General features: G+C 35.7%; 1 protein-coding gene across 1 annotated transcript in view; it reads left to right on the top strand.

The window, feature by feature from the left end:
* LOC123936948 (disintegrin and metalloproteinase domain-containing protein 5-like) overlaps positions 1–20,195 on the top strand; it is a 160,432-nt gene extending 140,237 nt beyond the window's left edge. The window contains exons 17-21 of the mRNA XM_045997443.1: positions 6,492–6,575; positions 7,253–7,364; positions 17,678–17,837; positions 19,730–19,780; positions 20,162–20,195. Coding sequence (XP_045853399.1) covers positions 6,492–6,575; positions 7,253–7,364; positions 17,678–17,837; positions 19,730–19,780; positions 20,162–20,195 — 441 coding nt within the window. The remainder of the gene's footprint in view (positions 1–6,491; positions 6,576–7,252; positions 7,365–17,677; positions 17,838–19,729; positions 19,781–20,161) is intronic.
* Positions 20,196–21,517: the final 1,322 nt, after the last annotated feature.

Raw genomic sequence — 21,517 nt, 5'->3', positions numbered from 1 at the left:
ACTCCACAAATCTTACCTTGTGGCCCATTTGGGCTGAGCCTTCTCTTTTATCTTCCCGTTTTTCCCTATCTCTCTCTCTCTCTCTCTTTTTTTTTTCCTTTTTTCTTTTCCCTTTCTTTTCTTTCTTCTTCTCTATATCTTTTTTCTCTCATTTGGGTGGGGAACCCTGATTGCACAGAAGCATTCCAGGTGCACCTTGACTGCACCACAATCAATAAGTCCAGCTGCATCTGTTCAGTCATCTCTTTCCAAAATGACTAGGAGGAAGAATACCCAACAGAAGAAAAATACAGAGGATGGGCCTTCTGCAACAGAGCTAATGGCTATCGACATAGACAATATGTCAGAAAAGGAATTCAGACTAACAATTATCCAGGCAATAGCTAGGTTGGAGAAAGCCATGGATGATCAAACAGAATTGATGAGGGCAGAACTGAAAGCCACCAGGGATGATGTTCACAATGTTAGGGCAGAACTGAAAGCCACCAGGGATGATGTTCAAAATGCTCTCAATGAGTTCCAATCTAATCTAAATTCTCTAAAAGCTAGGGTAACTGAGACAGAAGATAGAATTAGTGATCTGGAGGACAAACAGATAGAGAGAAAGGATCAGGAGGAAGCCTGGAACAAACAGCTCAGAAGCCACAAAAACAGAATCAGAGAAATAAACGATGCCATGAAACGTTCCAACGTCAGAATTATTGGAATCCCTGAAGGGGAAGAAAAAGAAAGAAGTCTAGAAGATATAGTGGAAGAAGTTGTCTATGAAAATTTTCCCAATCTCACGAATGGAAACAACGTTCATGTACTAGAGGCAGAGAGATTTCCTCCCAAGATTTTAGATTCTCGAAAGTCCTCACGGCACCTTATCGTTAGAATGGGGAATTATGTTTCAAGAGAGACCCTCTTAAAAGCAGCTAGGACAAAGAAGCTTCTTACATACAGAGGAAAGCCCATTAGAATAATGTCAGACCTTTCCACAGAGACCTGGAAAGCCAGGAAGGGCTGGCAAAATATATTCAGAGTACTAAATGAGAAGAACATGCAACCAAGAATACTCTATCCAGCAAGACTGACATTTAAAATGGATGGAGAGATAAAGAGTTTCCAAGACCGGCAAGGCTTAAAAGACTATGCAACCACCAAGCCGACACTGCAGGAAATATTAAGGGGGGTCCTATAAAAGAAAAAAAATCCTAAGAATATCATTGAACAGAAATATAGAAACAATCTACAGACAAAGACTTCAAAGGCAACACGATGTCAATAAAAACCTATCTCTCAATAATCACTCTCAATGTGAATGGCCTAAATGCACCCATAAAACGACACAGGGTTGCAGATTGGATAAAATGATAGGACCCATCCATATGTTGTCTACAAGAGACCCATTTTGAACCTAAGGATACACCCAGACTGAAAGTGAAGGGATGGAGAAGCATCTTTCATGCCAATGGGCCTCAAAAGAAGGCCGGAGTAGCGATTCTCATATCAGATAAATTAGATTTTAAACTAAAGACTGTAGTCAGAGATACAGAAGGACACTACATAATTCTTAAAGGGACTATCCGCCAAGACGATCTAACAATTGTGAATATCTATGCCCCCAATATGAGAGCACCCAATTACATAAGAAAACTATTAATCAAGTTAGAGTCATATTGATATGAATACAATAATAGTAGGAGATCTTAATACGCCTCTCTCAGAAATAGACAGATCATCGAAGCAGAAAATTAATAAAGAAATAAGAGCATTGAATGAAACATTGGACCAGATGGACCTCATCAATGTATACAGAACATTCCACCCTAAAACAACAGAATACTCATTCTTCTCAAGTGCACATGGAACCTTATCCAGAATAGACCACATACTGGGTCACAAAGCAGGACTCAACCGATACCAAAAGACTGACATTATTCCCTGCATATTCTCCAATCACAATGCTTTGAAACTGGAGCTCAATCACAAGGAAAATTTCAGAAGGAACTCAAACACCTGGAAGCTAAAGACCACCTTGCTTAAGAATGCTTGGATCAACCAGGAGATCAAAGATGAACTTAAACAATTCATGGAAACCAATGAGAATGAAGACACCTCGGTCCAAAACCTATGGGATACAGCAAAGGCGGTTCTAAGGGGGAAATACATAGCCATCCAAGCCTCCCTCAAAAACATTGAAAAATCCAGAATACACCAGCTGTCTCTACACCTTAAAGAACTGGAGAATCAACAACAAATCAAACCAACTCCACATGCAAGAAGGGAAATAATCAAGATTAGAGCAGAGATCAATGAGGTAGAAATGAGAGATACAGTAGAACGTATCAATGAAACTAGAAGCTGGTTTTTTGAAAGAATCAATAAGATCGATAAACCATTGGCCACACTAATCCAAAAGAAAAGAGAGAAAGCCCAAATCAATAAAATTATGAATGAAAAGGGAGAGATCACAACTAACACCAAGGAAATAGAAACAATCATCAGAAATTATTACCAACAGTTATATGCCAATAAGCTAAGCAACCTAGATGAAATGGATGCATTCCTGGAAAGCTACAAACTCCCAAAATTGAACCAGGAAGAAATTGACAACCTGAATAGACTGATATCTAGTAATGAGATTGAAGCAGTGATCAAAAACCTCCCAAAAAACAAGAGCCCAGGACCTGACCGATTCCCTGGGGAATTCTACCAAACTTTCAAAGAAGAAATAACACCAATTCTCCTGAAGCTGTTCCAAAAAATTGAAGCAGAAGGAAAACTTCCAGACTCTTTTTATGAAGCCAGCATTACCCTGATCCCCAAACCAGGCAAAGACCCTACCAAAAAGGAGAATTTCAGACCAATATCACTGATGAATATGGATGCAAAGATTCTCAACAAGATCCTAGCAAACAGGATCCAGCAGCACATTAAAAAGATTATCCACCATGACAAGGTGGGATTCATCCCTGGGTTGCAAGGTTGGTTCAACATTCGCAAATCAATCAGTGTGATAGAACAAATCAATAAGAGAAGAGAGAAGAACCACATGGTCCTCTCAATTGATGCAGAAAAAGCATTTGACAAAATCCAGCATCCGTTCCTGATGAAAACGCTTCAAAGTATAGGGATAGAGGGAACATTCCTGAACTTCATAAAATCTATCTATGAAAGACCCACAGCAAATATCATCTTCAATGGGAAAAAGCTTTCAGCCTTCCCGTTGAGATCAGGAACACGACAAGGATGCCCACTCTCACCACTCTTGTTCAACATAGTATTAGAAGTTCTAGCAACGGCAATCAGACAACAAAGAGAAATAAAAGGTATCCAAATTGGCAAGGAAGAAGTCAAACTCTCTCTCTTCGCAGATGACATGATTCTTTATATGGAAAACCCCAAAGACTCCACCCCCAAACTACTAGAACTCATACAGCAATTCAGTAACGTGGCAGGATACAAAGTCAATGGACAGAAATCAGTGGCTTTCTTATACACCAACAATGAAAATACAGAAAGGGAAATTAGAGAATCGATTCCATTTACTATAGCACCAAGAACCATAAGATACCTGGGCATAAACCTAACCAAAGAAGTAAAGGACCTGTACTCGAGGAACTACAGAACACTCATGAAAGAAATTGAAGAAGACACAAAAAGATGGAAGACTGTTCCATGCTCTTGGATTGGAAGAATAAACATTGTTAAAATGTCTATACTGCCTAGAGCAATCTATACTTTTAATGCCATTCCGATCAAAATTCCACCGATATTTTTCAAAGAGCTGGAGCAAATAATCCTAAAATTTGTATGGAGCCAGAAGAGACCCCGAATTGCTAAGGAAATGTTGAAAAACAAAAACAAAACTGGCGGCATCACGTTACCCGATTTCAAGCTTTATTACAAAGCTGTGATCACCAAGACAGCATGGTACTGGCATAAAAACAGACACATAGACCAGTGGAACAGAGTGGAGAGCCCAGATATGGACCCTCAACTCTATGGTCAAATAATCTTCGACAAAACAGGAAAAAATATACAGTGGAAAAAAGACAGTCTCTTCAATAAATGGTGCTGGGAAAACTGGACAGCGATATGTAGAAGAATGAAACTCGACCATTCTCTTACACCGTACACAAAGATAAACTCGAAATGGATAAAAGACTTCAACGTGAGACAGGAATCTATCAGAATCCTAGAGGAGAACATAGGCAGTAACCTCTTCGATATCAGCCACAGCAACTTCTTTCAAGATATGTCTCCAAAGGCCAAGGAAACAAAAGCAAAAATGAACTTTTGGGACTTCATCAAGATCAAAAGCTTCTGCACAGCAAAGGAAACAGTCAACAAAACAAAGAGGCAACCCACGAAATTGGAGAAGATATTTGCAAATGACAGTACAGACAAAAGGTTGATATCCAGGATCTATAAAGAACTTCTCAAACTCAACACACACAAAACAGATAATCATATCAAAAAATGGGCAGAAGATATGAACAGACACTTCTCCAATGATGACATACAAATGGCTATCAGACACATAAAAAAATGTTCATCATCACTAGCCATCAGGGAGATTCAAATTAAAACCACATTGAGATACCACCTAATACCAGTTAGAATGGCCAAAATTAGCAAGACAGGAAACAACGTGTGTTGGAGAGGATGTGGAGAAAGGGGAACCCTCTTACACTGTTGGTGGGAATGCAAGTTAGTGCAGCCACTTTGGAGAACAGTGTGGAGATTCCTGAAGAAATTAAAAATAGAGTTTCCCTATGACCCAGCAATTGCACTATTGGGTATTTACCCTAAAGATACAAACGTAGTGATCCGAAGGGGCACGTGCACCCGAATGTTTATAGCAGCAATGTCTACAATAGCCAAACTATGGAAAGAACCTAGATGTCCATCAACAGATGAATGGATAAAGAAGTGGTATATATACACAATGGAATACTATGCAACCATCAAAAGAAATGAAATCTTGCCATTTGTGATGACGTGGATGGAACTAGAGGGTATCATGCTTAGTGAAATAAGTCAGTCGGAGAAAGACAACTATCATATGATCTGCCTGATATGAGGACGTGGAGATGCAACATGGGGGGTTAGGGGGATAGGAGAAGAATAAATGAAACAAGATGGGATTGGGAGGGAGACAAACCATAAGTGGCTCTTAATCTCACAAAACAAACTGGGGGTTGCTGGGGGGAGGGGGGTTGGGAGAGGGGGAGGGGGTTATGGACATTGGGGAGGGTATGTGCTATGGAGAGTGCTGTGAAGTGTGTAAACCTGGCGATTCACAGACCTGTACCCCTGGGGATAAAAATACATTATATGTTTATAAAAAATAATAAATAATTTAAAAAAATAGTCCATAAAAAAAAAACACACCAAAGTTTCTATCACATCTTGCTCATCTGGAAACACGTGGAATACAAATATGATCTGAGGTCTCTCTCCCCTTGAATTCTAAAGGATATTGGCTCACATTATTTTTTTCCAGGGTCCTGGTCCTCCTTTTTTTTTGCGTACATGGTTGTTATTATGATCCAAAGACAAAATTCACTCAAAAAATAAAACCGTTTGAAAAAATATTGAATTTACTGAATTTTTTTCAGTAATTAGGAAAAAGGCACAAAAATTAATTCCATAAATTAGAACAGTGTAAATTCACACATTAAACACTCTTTTTCTTTGGAGGCCTTTTAGCCACCTCATAATTGAGAGTCTCTCATTGCCTTATTACTGCCTATAATTATCTGTTATTCTTGCTGTTCTCCTTCTCATCATTTTTTTCTCATGAAATAGTAAACTATCTTCCTGTGCTACTCATTCCCATGATTTTAAGACCCCAGTCTCCCACCTCATAGTTCTGAACATTAGTTGCTCCAATGATCATGTGGACCCTGCACCCAGAGATTTTGATGGAAATGTCTCAGGTGGAGCCTGGGCATAGGTATTTTTTAAATGCTTCTTGGAGAGATGCCTGGGTGGCTCAGTCGGTTAAGCATCTGCCTTCAGCTTAGGTCATGATCCCATGATCCCATGATCCTACGGTTCTGGGATAGAGTTCCCCATCAGGCTCCTTGCTCAACAGAGAGCCTGCTTCTCCCTCTGCTTGACACTCCCCCTGCTTGTGCGCGCTCTCTCTCTCTCTCTAGCAAGTAAATAAAATCTTTAAATGCTTTTTGGGTAGTTCTGGAACTCAGGGACTAGTCAAATTATTTTTCCAGATATTTCCCTTTTTATGTGGACTTCTAGTACTAGGTGTTAAGAAAATAAAACTAACTTCTCACATATGGTTACGTCTTTAAAATCTGAAGGCTTATAGCTTATTTCACATTTATTTCAATGTTTCAAATTATTACCTTATTTTACTTTTTTATTTTTATGCCAATTCTTGATAATATGAATTCTGAAACTCTCTTGAATTTTTCTTATGTATTATCCATACACATAATCTGATTGTGTGACTACTCTTCACTTCCTTTTGCTTTTAGTATTGTGTCAAATTTGTGTGTGTAAAAGTTCAATACCAGATAACAGATGAGGAGTGCAACTCTACTTATTGCAATAGCCATGGAGTAAGTAATTTCAATTTTCACTTTAGCAGGATACTTTAAACAATGCTATAAAACAGTTTTGAGATTTTTAAAAAAATTATTAAGATGATTGTCATGCTGCTTGGTGTCATCTAAGAGTATGATTTATATGATTTATAGAAATGTTGCTAAAATATTTATTAGAGAATATAAAGTAGAAACATTTAAGATGATTCTGGATGTATAAAGTGTTAGGTGAATATAAGGGGTAGATGTGCTATATGCAACATGTATTGTTATATAACAAAAATGATCTTATTTTCACAGAAAGAAGGTAGAAACTGGTAAACAAAGGTCATTAGAATTTTTTTTCTAGTCTTGCTTGTTAATTCAGAGTCTGGGCTGTTCTGTGAAACTGGCAACTAAATGATAATTAGTGGCATGTTACTGGTAATTGACAGTATTTGGGTCTGGCTGTGGAAATAGTTGAAGAATTTTTTTTTTTAATTACTTTGTCAGCAGAAGCTAAATATACTTTCTAAAGTATGGACAATATTGAGAGAAAATTTTTGAAAATTTATTGAATTTATCCATTTAAGTTAAATGAATAATTTCTCTGAAATAAATTCTTGTTGATTAAGTATAGAATATTCATTGGTCTCTAATGAAAACCATCTTTGTCTCTAAAAAACAATTGTTCTATTTTCTGATTACTCCAGGTTTGCAACAATTTAAATCATTGCCAGTGTGAAAAGGGGTTTGATCCTCCTACATGCCTGCAGAAGAAGGGAGAATTTGGAAGTATTGATGATGGGCACAAGGCTCCATCTGGTTAGTGTCTTTCAAATTTTATTAATCAAAGACAATATGTAAGAGAAAAAAATAAAAGTATAGGTTCCAAGCTAGGTTACAAAGCAACTGATACCAAAAACATGTTTTTGTTTTATTTGTAAAATTTTTAAAAATCTAAGACAGTAGAAGTTTTTTCTGTACTTTTTATATCAACATTGACATTGACATTTATATCAACATTGACACAAAAAGTGTACCCAGATTAGGCAATATAAAAGTAGAAATTCCAGTGCATAAAATTTGACTGGTTAATTTGGATTGTTCACTTTGTCTCATACATTTCTGGTTTAAAATAATGTTTGTTAGTAGTCATTGTTATATTAATGCCACCAGATTCTTTCAGGCTTTTATTCCTTTTTGCTGCACTGTAAGGACTCCAGTCCAGTCTTTTGAACTATTCTCTCTAGAATCTCTCCTGTGGGGTTCATGAGTACTATTTTGACGTCCAGGCTAGGACTGAGGATACCTGGGGGATATTCCCTGGTTTTAGAAGACATTGGAGCCCACCTAGGATAACCTGGGAGCAGAGGCTCTCCACCCTCACCACTTTTCCTTTTGGAGCATATAAATACTGAAACTCCTTGGCAGATTTACCTGAAGCTTGGTTACTAGGGGTAAAGTGTACCTAGGGTGACCAACTTTTTACAGAGTTAACACACAGTCATATTAGACTGTGTATCAGACCAAAAAAAAAAAAAAGGAATAATAGTTTAACATGTAATATAATTTTAAACATATATTATTTTCAGATAAATATGTAAAATAGATATTTATTTAAAATTACATATTGTGTATTACTGATTTTTATTACATAAATACTATTATTTAAGTAAAACAACAGTACTAGTTACCAGTGTGTACAACCAATTAAGAAAATAATATATATGAGCAAAAATGTAACTATATTTTATAATGACAGTATTTTATATTTCCCTTGAAATAGCAACTTATATTTACCTATTTTTAAAAAGTCTTTACTGGATATTTAAATTTTGCAGGTTATCTTATTGTATATTATTAAGATTCATAAATGTAAGAATTTTCAAAAGGGGAATATAAATATAGGAAAAATTAAGCTTGCCCTATATGTAATAACAAATAACAATGACAGTATTATCTCTCTCCTTCCTTCCTTCCTCCCTTCCTTCCTCCCATCCTTCCTTCCTTCCTTCCTTTCTTCTTTCTTTTTCTTTCTTTCTTTCTCTCTCTCTTTCTTTCTTTTTACTAATGAATCATTGAACACTACATCAAAAACTAATGATATACTATATGTTGGCTAACTGAACTTAATTAAAAAAATCTTTTTTTTAAATAAAACATGATTCTCTTTGTTTTATGATATGGTCAGATATATTTTTGGCTCTTTCTGTTTCATTTTCCAATTATAGTTCTCTGTATTGCTTGCAGCCTTTCAGATATCCTTCCTTTAAGCAGCAGCAAAATGGAATAGAGCCAAATGTACAATTCCTTTTGACTTGAAGCTCTGCTTTATCAAGCCACATTTCCTGAATTCAGGTGTTAGTCTATTGTGATGGCATCTGCAAAGATCTCCTACAAAGCATTTGAACATGACATACCTGTTTTGTTTTGTTTTTTAAACAAGACACAGCAGGATTTTAGCCTTGTAGAAATTATTTTGCAGATCTCCAAAAAAATTCATTAGCTTTGTTTCTGTAGGTGTCTTCTAGTAGATCAGGTACCTACCAGTCAGTCCCTTTTCATGTTTAATTCACCATATAGGCTGCCCATTTCAAAAATGCTCATCATTTTTAAGCACTCTAAATCACATTGGCTGTCAGAAGTTATATATATTTTTTCCTTTGGGAACATGGTTGAAAGCATAGAGGTAATTTGCATTTGTGAAATCTAAGTTGAATTACAAATAAATTTCAATTTTAATAAAAGTCTGAGAAGGTCCTGTTTCACTGCTTGCCTTTTTCTAATTACCTTTTTTGAGTTCTGACACAGTCTTTTCCCAAAAATATGAGTCATAGGTATAGTCAGTTCAATTTTTCCCCCTAAGATTCACAGATTAGCAAATTGTTTCAGAGAAACAGCATGTAAATTCTGTTTTTACTGCAACCCTTCTATTTTCCTCTTCAATATACTTAAAAATTAAAGAAGTACATTCTTATTGTCCAGCCATTCAAGAACAAGATTTTATGCCAGGCCAGTATTCTAACACATCTCATATAGCTTGTAACACTAAGAACCATCTTGTATGCATCCATGTCTGAGGAAGCCATCGCCTTCCCACTTCATAAAGTCTTGAAAAATCCCGGGGCACCTCGGTAGCTCAGTTAGTTAGGCATCTTTCTGCCTTGAGCTGGGGTCATGATCCTGGAGTCCTGGGACTGAGCCCCAGGTTGAGCTTCCTGCTCAGTATGGAGCCTGCTCCTCCCTTTCTCTCTGCCCATCCCACTGCTTGTGCTTTATCACACACTCTCTGTGAAATAAATTAATTAAAAAAAAATCCCATTACCAGCTTCCATACCTTTTGAGGAAACTAAAAGTAACCAAAAGCTTTCATCAGGAAAGCCTGTATATCACAGGTAAGCATATCACACTCCATTCAATGTTGTGTCCATGGTGTGTAGGATGTTTAGTGGGTAAGATCTTTTCCTTTTCTTTGATAAGAAGCTTATAGACTGAATGGGATTTGCAGAAGTTTACATTTGGACTGCCCGCTAAATATGCATATAGATCAACAAAGTCTAGTTTGGATTTGAGCAAGATAAATTTTTTTTTCTGTAATTAAAATCTGTGTAGAAATTAAACTTATTTTAAACTTCATTTTTAAGATCAAATTAAGAGCTGGGGGAATATTTTGCTGCCTTATTCATTTGTTAAGATATGACAGTCATTGCCACACTTAAGGAGTCAACAGATATTATAGCAATTCTTACATTTTTCTCCCACAGGACATTTTTAATACAATCTGTGAATCCGGAAATGTAACTTCACTTGGTTTTGTAAAGCAATGAAGGGAATGAGTGATAGGGTAGTGCATGTTTGTTCCTATGGTATGCCAAAACTAGTGCTAATTTGCTGGGTATTTTTGTCAGGACATTGGTGTCTTTCGAGGAGAGAAAAGAATTTTTTTTAATTGGGAAACAAAAAGATGCAGTTGATTTAAAAATACATGCTTATTTCATCCAAAAAATTTGTGATTTAACCTCCAAATATGCTTTCACAACACCTTTTCCACCATACCTATTTCAAATTCTTTTTTTAAATTGAGATATAATTGACATATTATATTAGTTTCAGGTATACCATATAATGATTCAATATTTGTATACATTGTGAAATGGCCACTGTAAGTCTAGTTATCATCCATCACTATACATAGTTACCTTTATTTTTTCTTAAGATGAGAACTTTCAATGTCTATTCTCTTAGCAACTTTCAAATATGTAATACAGTATTATTTACTATAGTTACCATGCTGTACATTGCCTTCCTAAGAATTACTGATTTTATAACTGGAAGTTTGTATCTTTTGACCCCCTTTATCCATTTCACTCAACCCTCCACACCACTGACAACCATCAGTCTGTTTTCCACATCTGTAAGCTTGTTTTTTCTTTTTTTTTTAAGATTCCATATATAAATGAGATCATATATATTGTTTTAGTGTCTGACTTATTTCACTTAACAGAAGGCTCTCAAGATCCATCCATATCATTATGAATGGCAAGATTTCTTTCCTTTTTTATGGCTGAATAATATTCCATTATTATGGCATAATAATATTCCATTGTTTACATATGACCACATTTTCTTTCTCCATTCATTTACTGGTAGACATTTAGTTTGTGTCCATATATTGGCTATTGTAAACAATGCTTCAGTGAACCTGAGTGGATCATATATAGTTTTGAGGTAGTGTGTTCATTTTCTTTGCCTATATACCCAGAAGTGGAATTGCTGGTTCATATGGTAGTTCTATTTTTAATTTTTTAACCTCGCCCTCCATACTGTTTTCCATAGGAGCTCCACAACTTTATATTTTTACTAATGGTGTTCAAAGGTTCATTTTTCTCCATATTCTTGCCGACACTTGTTATTTCTTGTCTTTTTGAGCATAACCATTTTTTAATTTTTTAAAAAATTTTATTTATTCATTTGAGAAAGAGAGAAAGCATAAGCAGGGGAAGAGGCAGAGAGAGGGAGAAGTAGACTCTCTGCTGGGCTGGGAGCCCGATGTAGGGCTTAATCCCAGGACCTGGAGATCATGACCTGAGCCAAAAGCAGATGCCCAACCATCTGAGCCACCCAGGCACCCCATGATAATAATCATTTTAACATGTGTGAAGTGATATCTCCTTATGGTTTTTATTTGTATTTCCCTGATGATTAGTATTATTGAGCACCTTTTCATGTACACATTGGCCATTTGAATGTCTTTGGGAAAATTTTATTCATTTCTTGTGCCCAGGATTATTTGGGTTTTTTTTTCTAGTGAGTTAGATGAATTCTTAAGATATTTTGTATATTAACCCCTCATCAGATATATTGTTGGCAAATATTTCCTCTCATTCAGGGGGTTACCTTTTAATTTTGTTGATGATTCCATTGTTGTGCAGGTTTGTAGTTTGGTGTAGTCCCATTATTTGTTTTTGTTGCCTTTACATTAAGTGTCAGATTCAAAAAATCATCACCAAAATCAATATCAAGGCGCTTGCTACCTGTGTTTTCTTCTAGGAGTTTTATGGTTTCATGTACATTCAGGTCTTTCAAACATTTTAAGCTAATATTTTTTTAATCATATAAAAAAGTCCAGTTTCATTCTTTAGCATGTGACTATCCAGTTTTTTCAATACCACTTATAAGGGACTGTCCTTTCTGCCATTTTATATTCTTGGCTCCTTTGTTGTAATTGATCACATATGTGGGGGTTTATTTCTGCATCCAAAGTATTTTCATCATAATGTATAATATGCTCTCTTTAGTTACTTCTTTCTTTCTTTTTAAGATTTTGTTTTTTATTTGACAGACAGAAATCACAAGTAGGTAGGGAGGCAGGCAGAGAAGGGAAGAGAAGAGAAGGCAGGAAGGGAAGCAGGCTCCCTGCTGAGCAGAGAGCCTGATGCGGGGCTCGATCCCAGGAGCCTGGGATCATGACCTGAGCTGAAGGCAGAGGCTTTAACCCACTGAGCCACCCAGGCGCCCCTAGTTACTTATTTCTTAAATCCAGTTGTATTTGTCCTTCCATCTGTCATTAAAAATAGTCATTTAGTCTTCATGATCAGTGATGTCTGGGTCATAATGATTAGTATTGTAATCATTCTGATTATCATTATCCTTATCCTTATTACCATTATCATTATCCTAGGAAACATGATTACAATATTTACAAAATGAAAAATTAAATTAGTACTCTTTTGACACAAAGCACAACAGCCAATCCAAAGACTAAGTCAAAGATGGACCATTAATGATTTCAATACCCTTGGGTTGCACACTTAAGTCACATCACTCAGAATGAATCACAAATTACAATTGTCGAGATCAGCTGTCAGAGTTAAAAACAGAAAGTACAAAAGACAAGTAATTTACGCTTTATTCATTTCACACCAAAACAGTGTTGCTTTCACTCCTTATTTTTTTAAGCTTCCATATGGGTTTTCTTCTTTTGCTTCAACCCTCCAAACCAGTTGCCATAACTCAGAAAATTTCCCTTCTCAGGAATGGATTATTCAGTATTTGAGACTTTGCATATGACAACTTGGATCGTCCCAGGCAAATGTTCATGCTTCATTTCCCAAGGTCACCTGGGTCCTGATGTCAGTAGAATGGTGGTTCTTGAGCCTGGGATCTGAGGAAAACTTTCAATCTAGTTAGTTTCATTTAATCAGCTGCCATAGAGTCTGTTTTCATCCATGTATTCTGGGGCTTATAGGTGTACTCTGAAAGCCCTGGGCTGGTATTCCATCTGGCTGCATGCATTTTCTGTCCGCAAATGGTCCTTCCTGCGGCCCTGTACCCAGACAAAGATGAGGCCTGGACTCAATGAGGGGGAAGCTCTTGTGATGTCAAATGCGTTTTGGAGCATAAAGATGAGAGGCAAGGTGATCTTAAGAAGCCCAGTTTCTTTAACACCCTTATTCTATTTATTTTGTATATCACTGAATTAACAAAATATGACTTGGAAAAAACTGAAATTATGGAATTCATGATGTCTTTATTTTAGTCAGTACATTATCAACTTTTGTTAATATTTCATGGGTATTATCAAAGAATATATATCCATTTTACAGCGTGACATATATAGATATAAGAACAAAGATATACATATGTACATAATGGAATATATATATGTTTATGTGTGTGTTGCCTGTTTGCACATTCTAGAATCTAAATCTCCTATATTTTTGTCTACTTGTCTACTTACTATATAAAATCATAGAGTGTATTTTAGTTTCACATTATAATTTTTCTTTCAAAAATTTTTATGTAATCCTAACTCCAGAAATTACCACCAATAATACTATACATTATTCTTGATTTTCAGGGGGTTATTATCAATCTTTTTAATCCATGATAAGGTAGTAGTAAAAAGAAATTCATTTACATCTCTTTAATTTTCATGAAGCTTCCCATTTATTTATGATTATAGGAAATTTATAATTCTGCTGTGTATTGCTCTTTCATCACACTTGGCAATCTATTTTACTAATATTTTTGACCCTTTCTAACATACACACATTTATATATGTATGTTTACTTGTAAAATACGCGTAACTTAAAATTCAGTGGCATTAAGTCCATTGTTGTGCTACCACCATCCATCTCCAGAACTCTTAATCTTTCAGAACTGAAAGTATATATTCATTAAATGATAACTCCCCATTCCCTTCCCCAGCTCCTGGAAACCACCATTCTACTTTCTGTGTCTATGAATTTCACTACTTCTGAGACTCTGTAGAAGCGGAATCATACAGTATTTGTCATGTTGTAGCTGGCTTATTTTACTTAGTACAATGTCCTCAAAGTTCATGTTGGAACATGTGTTTTCTTTTTCTTTTTTTTTTAAATTTCTTTTCAACGTAACAGAATTCATTGTTTTTGCACCACACCCAGTGGGAACATGTGTTTAAAAAAAAAAAATTTTGGGGGGGTGACACCTGAGTGGCTCAGTTGGTTAAGCAGCTGCCTTTGGCTCGAGTCATTGTCCCGGCATCCTGGGATCGAGTCCTTCATTGGGCACCTTGCTCCACGGGGAGCCTGCTTCTCCCTCTGCCTCTGCTTGCCACTCTGCCTGCCTGGGTGCTCTTTCTCTCTCTCTGACAAATAAATAAATAATCTCTAAAATTTTTTTAATAATTTATTTGAGAGAGAGAGAGAGAGAGCAAAAGCCGTGGGGAAGCCAAGGAAGAAGCAGACTCCTTGCTGAGCAGGAAGCCTGTTGAGGGTCTTGATTCCAGGACCCTGAGATCATGACCCTAGCTGAAAGCAGACACTTAACTAACTGAGCCACCCAGGTGCCATAATTCCCTTTCTATTTAAGGCTGTTAAATTCCATTATAAGTATGTGCTACATTTTGCTTATCCTTTCATTTGTCAATGGATAATTGGGTTACTTCCAAGGTTTAGTGATTGTGACTAATGTTGCTATGAACTTGGGTGTATTAGTATCTGAGTCCATGCTTTCAGTAATTTGAGGTATATACCTAGATGTGGAATTGCTAGGTTATATGGTAATTCTATGCTTAATTTTTTTGAAGAATCTCCATATTGTTTTCCACAGGGGATGCATTATTTTGTATTCCCACCAACAGGGCACAAGGATTTCAGTTTCTCCACATCCTTGGCAAAACTTGTTATTTTCTGTTTTGTAAATAGTAGCCATCCTGATGGGTATAAGCTGATAACTCATTGTGGTTAAGATATCTTGTTATCAGAAAGTCTTCCTGTCATTGTATTTTTTTTAAAGTATTTTTTTTAAGATTTTTATTTATTTATTTGACAGAGAGAGATCACAAGTAGGCAGAGAGGCAGGCAGAGAGAGCGAGAGGGAAGCAGGCTCCCCGCTGAGCAGAGAGCCTGATGCGGGACTCGATCCCAGGACCCTGAGATCATGACCTGAGCCGAAGGCAGTGGCTTAAATCACTGAGCCACCCAGGTGACCCCTGTCATTGTATTTTTAACTTGTTACTTTTTACATGTAGGAAGCCTACATTTTATCAGTGGACTATCACTATTTTCAAGTCTTTTAGTTTTTAGGGCAGTTAACTGATGTAAATGCAATTAATAATTTTGCCACATCTTTTTAATAATAATTTTTCTTTCCTCTTCTTTAGTTAATCTCTACCGCCATCTCATAATTGCCCTGGGTAATATGTTCAGAATAAAAGGATATAATCACAAAAGAGGTGATTTACTCCCAGGGAAACTTCCAATATTTTATCATGAAAAACAGCAGTGAGACAGGCATAGGATAGACATTCTCATTCTGAATAAAGAAGTTGGAAGGAAGGGATGACAGATCCCAGTAAATGCAAAACCTAGAAAGCTAACTTGCATTGGAGTTTTAAGTTTCAAGAATATTCTCTTTGGCTTGATAGTCTGTCCTCCAGGCCCACTGTAGTGACAACATCACCCATAGCCTTCAGTGACATCCACCCCTACCCTTTTGGCCCTGCCCACACAACGCTTTGCAGCCTCCCTGTCTCCCAGGCACTGGGCTGGGGCAGCCTAGCTGAAGCCAAGAAGGGAAGCTCCTGGGGCTGTAATGGGCAAGAAAACCCTGATCTCTGAATCACCTTCAGGGCATTCTTCTCTCTTCTTGAAGAATGAAGTATAATGGCAGTGAAATGACTATATTGTCCCATCCTGTTCCCTTTGGTTCAACCTGGCAGGGTTTCTGCCTTCCTAATCTCATCCTATTCCTTTCTTCTGCTGAGATGGCTGCTAAAATAGTTCACATGCAATAATCTCAATATCAGGTGACTTTCCAGCCATACATTGAGCATTTGGTTAGGCTGAGAATTCTCCAAGTCTCTAAGTTCTGGTATCTCTTTGATTAACACTTCTTCAACTCATCAATCTGCTCTCACATTTGCTCTGAGCAATTGGGAACACCTAGGCCATACCTTAAACATTTTGCTTAGAAATCTCAGCTAATTATCCAGTTTCATGGTTCACAAGTTTTATCTTGTGAAGCACTGGGACAGTTCTAAGAGGAACATATGAGTCATGATCATGCATGACTATAGCTGGGGGGTAGCTCCTCTACCTGTCAACTTCCACATTGCTTCAACATGGAAAACAACAAAAACAAAAACATAGCCACAATAAATTGTGGCTAAAACAGAGTTTGACACATTACAAACCCAGATAGGTAGCTGGTATGTACAAAGAGGTGGAAGTTGTGGAGCCACATCGATCAGATACTCAGGAATAAATACAGATGTCAGCTGAGAATGAATAAGAACTGATGATGGGGGCACCTGGGTGGCTCGTTGGTTAAGCATCAGACTCCTGATCTCAGCTCAGGTGGTGATCTCAGGGTCTTGAGATCACGTGCTGTGTCAGCTCTGCATTCAGTGGGGAGACTGCTGGAGATTCTCTCTCTTTCTCTGCCTGCCCCTCCCCCCACCACTTGTGCACACGTGTGCGCGCGTGCTCTCTCTCTCTCTCTCTCTCTCTCTCTGTCTGTCTTAAATAAATAAATAAATCTAAAAAAAAAAAGAACTGATGAGAAAAATGTGACATTAACATTAGTTGGACAGAAATGGGTCAAAGCCAGACTTAGCCATGCATTCCAAAAAATAATTCTAGCGCCATTTTAACAATTTTCTGTTGCTGTATATTTGACTAAAGAACTTAGTTAAATATTTGTTATTTAGTGACTACTAATTTTTAATTTTTAGAAAAATATTTAATAATGTGAGAGAGATTAAATGTCACACTTCCCAAATTCAATTCTTATATATAGGTACAGTCCGAACACTCTCTGTGGTATACATGTTTGAATTTTGGATAAGCTGTATCAGAAAGAACCTGAAGAAATGTTTGGAGGTATTAAACATGTGCTTATGAAAGATTGTCTTCATTCAAGTAAATCACTATATGATGTAACGTTGAGAACTCATAGACATCAATAAAGTACTAGTAACAATCTGTTTTATATGTTAGTTTATTATTTAATATTTATTATATTTATAATATATGTGACTGAAATGTTTACTGTTTGGGAATAATTGTTGGTAATGATATCCTCCCCACACTTCTGTCTGGTTAATACAATCTCTAACATAATTCAAAATGGTTATTTTCTATTATAGGAAAAAGCTACTTGAGGGAACAAAATACCACTCCTTCAAAACACCAATTACTACTCATTTTCTACATTTCTCTACCTGTGCTCATCATCACTGCCACTGTTTTAATAAAACAGAATAAAATAAGGGAACTGTGCTACAGAGATGAAACTGAAAGTGAGAGGTATATATATGTTTACTCTTATTAAATTCAATGAGTCAAGAAAAATGTACTCCTGTTTCATCAGGAATATCTAAGATTATAGGTAGAACAATATGAGGAGAGGTCCAGGGATACATTTCAAACCAGTTCGATGTCCTCCACTTTTTTTTTTCTCATTTGACTCATGAGTGTTTCTTTAAGAGGAGATATGATTGCTGAGGATAGTGGAGGTTTATTCAGCCTGTTAGCCAACGCTGTCGAAATAGTCTTATTAAGAGTCTATTGTCCAAAGGCTTCTGAGAATATATAACACTGCATTTCAAAGGAACTTTCAAAAGATAAATTTTTTAGATACAGACTCTCAGACAACTCTATTAGAACAGCTCAACTAAAAATGGTATTTATGAACCTGCTTCCAAAATATTATTCCAAAATATTATTTTCCTAAGTATTGACATTGCTAGTTTGTAAAGCCATTTCTTAACCAGAAATTACATGTGCAGTTCAAAACACAGGCTAGGAGATGGGAGGCAGCACCATGAAATGGGGAAGAAATTACTTTTAGCCTCAGAAAACCTAGTTTTAACTCCTAAATCTTGTATGCAGAAACTATGATACCTTGAGCAAGTGATTTAATCTTTGTGTTCTAAAAATTATTCTTTATAACTCTATAAAATGGGAGATAATAATAGCTTTCCAATGTATCATAAATTTTTGGGTATACCAAATCAGTAAGTGAAATCACGTTGTCTATGATCAGTTATATAAATATTTATACATAGTTATTAGGCCCCTTATTCATAATTTACTGTATTTTCCCACAGAAGTATTTATCTCTAGTTTTAACTTCCAGTAAATGACAGAAAGAGAAGACACAGATATATGTTATAAGAGAAAGAAAAAAATAGAAATCTATAGAAAAATTAGCTTAAAATTTTGACTGCTACTTTAAGGTTTTGGCTTAATTTGACCTGAAGAGTTAGGGGTATCATAGAGTCAGAGGGCATGTCTATATAAATGTGGGCCTATAAATAATTGAATAAATGTAAAATGAAGATGAGTTCATCAAAAAAGCAAGGTGGATGATGGAATTTCTTCTAACATTAAGCATTCATCTTTAGATGAATGAATAAAGATGTGGTATATATACGCAGTGGAATATTACTCAACCATAAAAGAATGACATCTTACCATTTCCAACAACATGAATGAACCTAGAGGGTATAATACTAAGTGAAATAAACCAATCAGAGAAAGACAAAAATACCATATGATTTCATTCATATGTGGAATTTAAGAAACAAAATTTTAAAAAGACAAAAAACCAGACTCTTAAATACAGAAAACAAACTGGTTCCCAGAGGGAAGGTCAGTGATGGGGGGATAGGTGAAAGAGATGAAGGGGATTAAGAGTACACTTACCTTGGGGCGCCTGGGTGGCTCAGTGGTTTAAGCTGCTGCCTTCAGCTCAGGTCATGATCTCAGAGTCCTGGGATCGAGTCCCACATCGGGCTCTCTGCTCAGCAGGGAGCCTGCTTCCCTCTCACTCTCTCTGTCTGCCTCTCTGCCTACTTATGATCTCTCTCTGTCAAATAAATAAATAAAATCTTTGAGAAAAAAAAAGAAAGAGTACACTTACCTTGATGAGCACTGAGTAATGTATAAAATTGTGGAACCATTATATTGTACACCTGAAACTAATATAACACTCACTGCATATTAATCTATTCAAGAAAGAAAAGGAAAAAAAGATCAGTATCTGTTTTATTTTGTTGGAAGTAGACATTTTAATGAATCACTATATTTAATGAAACATTATTTTTCTTTGAAAAATAATCTTCATTCAAATAGTCACTTAGTTGTTCAAGATTTTTAAAATTCTCCACTTAAAATAAATTTTGTCAATTTCATAGATCTGTGTCAGAAGAAAGCAGCAGTAACAGCAGGTTATCCCCCAGTGTAAGGTGAGTGTAGAACTATGTGATTAGCTATTGCGCATTGTAATTTTTTTTTCCTTTGGTGCATTGCGTGGTTTGGTAATTGTTTAGGAGCACTGTAAAATTGTTAATTTGAAACCAAAACATTTGTTCATGATATTCCTTATGGTTTTCACTGTTATTTAGTGTTATAATAAACAATAAAACTTGCTTTCATGATATCTCAACCTCTCTTCCCCAACCTACACTAAAGGAATGATTTTTTGTGTATACACACAAGCATCAATAAGCACATACTTTGTGGGGTTTTATTTTGAGCATTGGTAAGGAGCAATTATATCTTAATGACATCTTAATGACAAATACAAAGAGGACTGTTAATATAAGGGATATCTTTTATGCTTATAGATACACTATTACCTCAGGAAAAAATTACTGTTAGTAAGGTTAAAGTCTTGGAATATTCACTCATTTTACTGTCTTATCTGGAAAAGTAAATTTAGAGATCAAACCATGGAGTCATCAAACAGAACATTTTATTAAATTATAAATTCCCCTTTATTGTCAGTATATAAACATTTCCCTACCACATGATGGATAGAATATAAGAAGAGATAATATAGAGCATCTCAGGTTGTTTTTCAAGTTACATCTTCATCCTTGCAGTACAAAGTTGCATGCTATGATATTCATGTAAAAGATGTTGAAACAAATGTCTAAACTGAGGACATTTCTAATTCTAAGAGAAGCAATATAAATAAAATATGATTAAAAGCAGAGACGAGGCAAACCATAAGAGACTCTTAACTGTAGGAAACAAAGTGATAGTTAATGGAGGGGAGGTGGGTATGGGATGAGTAATTGGGTTATGGGCATTAAGGAGGGCACTTGATATAATGAGCACTGGGTGTTATAGGCAACTAATGAATCACTAAATTCGACCCCTGAAACTAATAATATACTATATGTTAACAATTGAATTTAAATAAAAAAATTAGAAAAAAAATAAAAGCACACCTTCCTAATCTTATTGTCAAGGCAGACTATTTTAGGTTCTACAAAAATTAGTCATATTGCTACTCTCAAGGCAAGACTATACTTCAACCCTCTAATCACAATGAAATGCATATTACAGGACAGAGAACAATCATTTTTTTTATTATAATCTATCAAAAAGACACAAAAAGAAGAAATAATTGCACTTGAAGACAGTGGATGGGAAGAAATAATTAAGGAAGGAGCAGAAATGAATGAAAAAGAAAATGAACAGAAAAATAACAGAAAAAGTGAGCAAAGAGAGACTGATTCTTGAAAAGATTAATATCTGTAATTAAAACTGTATTGTGTATAAACCTTCTGTCAAGTAACATCTTTTTTCATTAAGCTATAAATGTATGTAAACTTAGGTAGAAAGATATTAGAATAGCTCTATGCTTAATTCATTGGTATGTGTATAATGTGTCTTTAACCTAACATCTTCTTTCATTAAGACAAGTGTTTATAAACATTATCTGTTGAAGCATATGGGAACAGAAAAAAAATTTATCCAGTAGTTCAAAATAAAAAGTAAGGCTATAAAATACCAATATCAGATAATAAAATTACATATTTTTAATCTTTTGGACATTAGAAGAAAAGAGAACATTGTTGATAACTTAAAATAAATTTAAATTTTTAGATGAAATGTATGGATTCTTCCAAAAATACATCTTTCAACCTTTCCCAAAATAGAATAGAGAAAAATTGAAAATATTGAATAAGTCT

This window comes from Meles meles, chromosome 2 (assembly GCF_922984935.1).
Source record: "Meles meles chromosome 2, mMelMel3.1 paternal haplotype, whole genome shotgun sequence".
Taxonomy (NCBI): Eukaryota; Metazoa; Chordata; class Mammalia; order Carnivora; family Mustelidae; genus Meles; species Meles meles.
This window is presented reverse-complemented; position numbering and strand designations above follow the sequence as displayed.